The sequence below is a fragment of the Stegostoma tigrinum genome, chromosome 4, assembly GCF_030684315.1.
Source record: "Stegostoma tigrinum isolate sSteTig4 chromosome 4, sSteTig4.hap1, whole genome shotgun sequence".
Classification (NCBI taxonomy): domain Eukaryota; kingdom Metazoa; phylum Chordata; class Chondrichthyes; order Orectolobiformes; family Stegostomatidae; genus Stegostoma; species Stegostoma tigrinum.
The window spans coordinates 96,006,345-96,011,494 of record NC_081357.1 but is presented as its reverse complement, the minus strand read 5'-3'; the positions used below and the strand labels follow the sequence as shown (position 1 = coordinate 96,011,494).

The following is a 5,150-nucleotide window of genomic DNA, read 5'->3' as shown; positions in this document are numbered from 1 at the left end:
AATAAGGGGTCCAAAACTGTTCACAGTATTCTAGATGTGGTACCACCAGCACATTGTACAGTTGCAGCAAGACTTCCCTACTGTTATATCCCACTTTCACTCCCCGCTCCCCCCCTCCCCCTCTTCGCTCCCCCCCTCCCCCTCTTCGCTCCCCCCCTCCCCCTCTTCGCTCCCCCCCTCCCCCTCTTCGCTCCCCCCCTCCCCCTCTTCGCTCCACCCTCCCCCTCTTCGCTCCCCCCCTCCCCCTCCCCCTCTTCGCTCCCCCCCCTCCCCCTCTTCGCTCCCCCCCCTCCCCCTCTTCGCTCCCCCCTCCCCTCCCCGCTCCCCCCCTCCCCCCCCTCCCCTCCCCGCTCCCCCCCTCCCCCCCCCTCCCCTCCCCGCTCCCCCCCTCCCCCCCCCTCCCCTCCCCGCTCCCCCCCTCCCCCTCTTCGCTCCCCCCCCTCCCCCTCCCCCTCTTCGCTCCCCCCCCCTCCCCCTCCCCCTCTTCGCTCCCCCCCCTCCCCCTCCCCCTCTTCGCTCCCCCCCTCCCCTCCCCGCTCCCCCCCTCCCCCTCTTCGCTCCCCCCCTCCCCCTCTTCGCTCCCCCCCTCCCCCTCTTCGCTCCCCCCCTCCCCCTCTTCGCTCCCCCCCTCCCCCTGTTCGCTCCCCCCCTCCCCTCTTCGCTCCCCCCCTCCCCCTCTTCGCTCCCCCCCTCCCCCTCTTCGCTCCCCCCCTCCCCTCCCCCCTCCCCGCTCCCCCCCCTCCCCTCCCCCCTCCCCGCTCCCCCCCTCCCCGCTCCCCCCCTCCCCCCTCCCCGCTCCCCCCCTCCCCTCCCCCCTCCCCCTCTTCGCTCCCCCCCTCCCCCTCTTCGCTCCCCCCCTCCCCCTCTTCGCTCCCCCCCTCCCCCTCTTCGCTCCCCCCCCTCCCCCTCTTCGCTCCCCCCCCTCCCCCTCTTCGCTCCCCCCCCCTCCCCCTCTTCGCTCCCCCCCTCCCCCTCTTCGCTCCCCCCCTCCCCCTCTTCGCTCCCCCCCTCCCCCTCTTCGCTCCCCCCCTCCCCCTCTTCGCTCCCCCCCCTCCCCCTCTTCGCTCCCCCCCCTCCCCCTCTTCGCTCCCCCCCCTCCCCCTCTTCGCTCCCCCCCCTCCCCCTCTTCGCTCCCCCCCTCCCCCTCTTCGCTCCCCCCCTCCCCCTCTTCGCTCCCCCCCTCCCCCTCTCGCTCCCCCCCTCCCCCTCTTCGCTCCCCCCCTCCCCCTCTTCGCTCCCAGCTACCCCACTTCACTCCCAGCTCCCCCCCTCCCCACTTCGCTCCCAGCTCCCCCCTTGCCTCCCAGCTCCCCCCTCCCCCTCCCAGCTCCCCCCTCCCCCTCCCAGCTCCCCCCTCCCCCTCCCAGCTCCCCCTCCCAGCTCCCCCCTCCCCCTCTTCGCTCCCAGCTCCCCCCCTCCCCCTCTTCGCTCCCCCCCGCCATTTCGCTCCCCCCACCCCCGCTCCCCCTCTCGCTCCCCCCCTTCGCTCCCCCCCTCCACCTCTTCACTCCCCCCCCTCCCCTCCCAGCTCCCCCCTCCCCTCCCAGCTCCCCCCCTCCCCTCCCAGCTCCCCCTCCCCTCCCAGCTCCCCCCCTCCCCCCCCTCCCCCCTTCACTCCCCGCTCCCCCCCTCCCCCCCTTCGCTCCCAGCTCCCCCCCTCCCCCCCCTTCGCTCCCAGCTCCCCCCCCCTCCCCACTTCGCTCCCAGCTCCCCCCTCCCCCCCCAGCTCCCCCCCTTCACTCCCCCCTCCCCCCCCAGCTCCCCCCCTTCACTCCCCCCTCCCCTCCCAGCTCTCCCCCCCCTCCCCCCCCCTCCCCCCCCAGCTCCCCCCCCCTCCCCCCCAGCTCCCCCCCAGCTCCCCCCCTCCCCCCCAGCTCCCCCCCTCCCCCCCCCTCCCCCCCAGCTCCCCCCCTCCCCCCCCCTCCCCCCCAGCACTCCCAGCTCCCCCGCTCCCCCCCATCACTCCCAGCTCCTTCCCCCCTTCACTCCCAGCTTCCCCCTTCCCCCTTCACTCCCAGCTCCCCCCCTTCCCCCCTTCACTCCCAGCTCCCCCCCTTCCCCCCTTCACTCCCAGCTCCCCCTTCCCCCTTCCCCCCCAGCTCCCCCCCTCCCCCCTTCGCTCCCAGCTCCCCCCTCCCCCTCTTCGCTCCCACTCCCAGCTCCTTCCCCCCCCTTCACTCCCAGCTCCCCCCCTTCACTCCCAGCTCCTTCCCCCCCCTTCACTCCCAGCTCCTTCCCCCCCCTTCACTCCCAGCTCCCCCCCCTCCCCTCTTCACTCCCAGCTCCCCCCCTCCCCTCTTCACTCCAGCTCCCCCCTCTTCGCTCCCCCCCTCCCCCTCTTCGCTCCCCCCCTCCCCCCCTTCGCTCCCCCCCTCCCCCCCTTCGCTCCCCCCCTCCCCCCCTTCGCTCCCCCCCTCCCCTCCCCCCCTCCCCCCCCCCCTCCCCCCCTCCCCCCCCCCTCCCCCCCCCCTCCCCCCCCCCTTCGCTCCCCCCCTCCCCCCCTCCCCCCCCCCCCTCCCCCCCCCTTCGCTCCCCCCTCCCCCCCCCTTCGCTCCCCCCTCCCCCCCCCCTTCGCTCCCCCCCCCCTCGCTCCCCCCCCCCCTCGCTCCCCCCCCCCTCGCTCCCCCCCCCCCCAGCTCCCCCCTCCCCCCCCAGCTCCCCCCTCCCCACTTCGCTCCCAGCTCCGCCCCGCCCCCAGCTCCGCCCCGCCCCACTTCGCTCCCAGCTCCGCCCCGCCCCCACTTCGCTCCCAGCTCCCCCCCGCCCCCACTTCGCTCCCAGCTCCCCCCCCCGCCCCACCTTCGCTCCCAGCTCCCCCCCCCGCCCCACCTTCGCTCCCAGCTCCCCCCTTCACTCCCAGCTCCCTCCCCCCCCACCTTCACTCCCTCCCCCCCCACCTTCACTCCCTCCCCCCCCCACCTTCACTCCCTCCCCCCCCCACCTTCACTCCCTCTCCCCCCCACCTTCACTCCCTCTCCCCCCCCCACCTTCACTCCCTCTCCCCCCCCACCTTCACTTCCTCCCCCCCACCTTCACTTCCTCCCCCCCCCCACCTTCACTTCTCCCCCCCCACCTTCACTTCCTCCCCCCCCCTTCACTTCCTCCCCCCCCCCTTCACTTCCTCCCCCCCCCCACCTTCACTTCCTCCCCCCCCCACCTTCACTTCCTCCCCCCCCACCTTCACTTCCTCCCCCCCCCACCTTCACTTCCTCACCCCCCCCACCTTCACTTCCTCACCCCCCCCACCTTCACTCCCAGCCCCCCCCCACCTTCACTCCCAGCCCCCCCCCACCTTCACTCCCAGCCCCCCCCCACCTTCACTCCCAGCTCCCCCCCCTTCACTCCCAGCTGTGCCCCTCCCCCCTTCACTCCCAGCTGTGCCCCTCCCCCCATTCACTCCCAGCTGTGCCCCTCCCCCATTCACTCCCAGCTGTGCCCCCCCCTTCACTCCCAGCTGTGCCCCTCCCCCCCTTCACTCCCAGCTGTGCCCCTCCCCCCCACCCCACCTTCACTCCCCCCCACCCCACCTTCACTCCCCCCCACCCCACCTCACCTTCACTCCCCCCCACCCCACCTCACCTTCACTCCCCCCCCACCTTCACTCCCCCCCCACCTTCACTCCCCCCCCACCTTCACTCCCAGCTCCCCCCCCACCTTCACTCCCAGCTCCCTCCCCCCCCCACCTTCACTCCCAGCTCCCTCCCCCCCCACCTTCACTCCCAGCTCCCTCCCCCCCCCACCTTCACTCCCTCCCCCCCCCACCTTCACTCCCCCCCCCCCCTTCACTCCCCCCCCCCCACCTTCACTCCCCCCCCCACCTTCACTCCCCCCCCCCCACCTTCACTCCCCCCCCCGACCTTCACTCCCAGCTCCCTCCCCCCCCTTCACTCCCAGCTCCCTCCCCCCCCCCCACTCCCAGCTCCCCCCCCCCACCTTCACTCCCAGCTCCCTCCCCCCCCCACCTTCACTCCCAGCTCCCTCCCCCCCCCCCACCTTCACTCCCAGCTCCCTCCCCCCCCACCTTCACTCCCAGCTCCCTCCCCCCCCACCTTCACTCCCAGCTCCCTCCCCCCCCCCACCTTCACTCCCAGCTCCCTCCCCCCCCCACCTTCACTCCCAGCTCCCCCCCCCACCTTCACTCCCAGCTCCCCCCCCCACCTTCACTCCCAGCTCCCTCCCCCCCCCCACCTTCACTCCCAGCTCCCTCCCCCCCCCACCTTCACTCCCCCCCCCCCACCTTCACTCCCCCCCCCCCACCTTCACTCCCCCCCCCACCTTCACTCCCCCCCCCACCTTCACTCCCAGCTCCCTCCCCCCCCCACCTTCACTCCCAGCTCCCTCCCCCCCCCCACCTTCACTCCCAGCTCCCTCCCCCCCCCACCTTCACTCCCAGCTCCCTCCCCCCCCCCCCACCTTCACTCCCAGCTCCCTCCCCCCCCCCACCTTCACTCCCAGCTCCCTCCCCCCCCCCACCTTCACTCCCAGCTCCCTCCCCCCCCCCCACCTTCACTCCCAGCTCCCTCCCCCCCCCCACCTTCACTCCCAGCTCCCTCCCCCCCCCCACCTTCACTCCCAGCTCCCTCCCCCCCCCCACCTTCACTCCCAGCTCCCTCCCCCCCCCCACCTTCACTCCCAGCTCCCTCCCCCCCCCCACCTTCACTCCCAGCTCTGCCCCTCCCCCCCCCACCTTCACTCCCAGCTCTGCCCCTCCCCCCCCCACCTTCACTCCCAGCTCTGCCCCTCCCCCCCCCACCTTCACTCCCAGCTCTGCCCCTCCCCCTGCCTGGCCACTCCGAAACACAGTCACAGCAAGCTGCAGATGAAGAGTGAGTGATCAATGAGTGTCAGTGTCAGTGTCCGTGTCCGTGGAGGAGGCGGGTGGGATGCTGGCGGGGCGGTGTGCAGAGTGAATCCCCGGGCCTGGGGGCTGGTGATCGGGCCAGGCCGGACCCTTCCGGTTCCGGGCGGTTCGAGCCGCTCGGCAATCTCCGGGGACAGCAATCTCACACACACACACACGCCACTTCCGGCAGCCAGGTGGAGGGCGGGGGAAGAGATTCAGCGGCGCACTTCGGGAACCAGGAACATGGCGGACATGAAGAGAAGGAGAGGAAAGAAACGTGAGAGTGAGAGTGTGTGTGAGTGGCCGG

The 5,150-nt window shown here is 74.0% G+C and overlaps 1 protein-coding gene across 1 annotated transcript; it reads left to right on the top strand.

The window, feature by feature from the left end:
* Window positions 1-318: 318 nt before the first annotated feature.
* On the top strand, window positions 319-4,650 carry LOC132209574 (uncharacterized; the record flags this gene model as incomplete). The annotated part of the gene is made up of 4 exons (XM_059645753.1): window positions 319-811; window positions 1,772-1,928; window positions 2,417-2,654; window positions 4,456-4,650. Coding segments are annotated over 4 exons (1,083 nt in total), but the record flags the coding sequence as incomplete, so codon positions are not given.
* Between the last annotated feature and the right edge of the window lie 500 nt (window positions 4,651-5,150).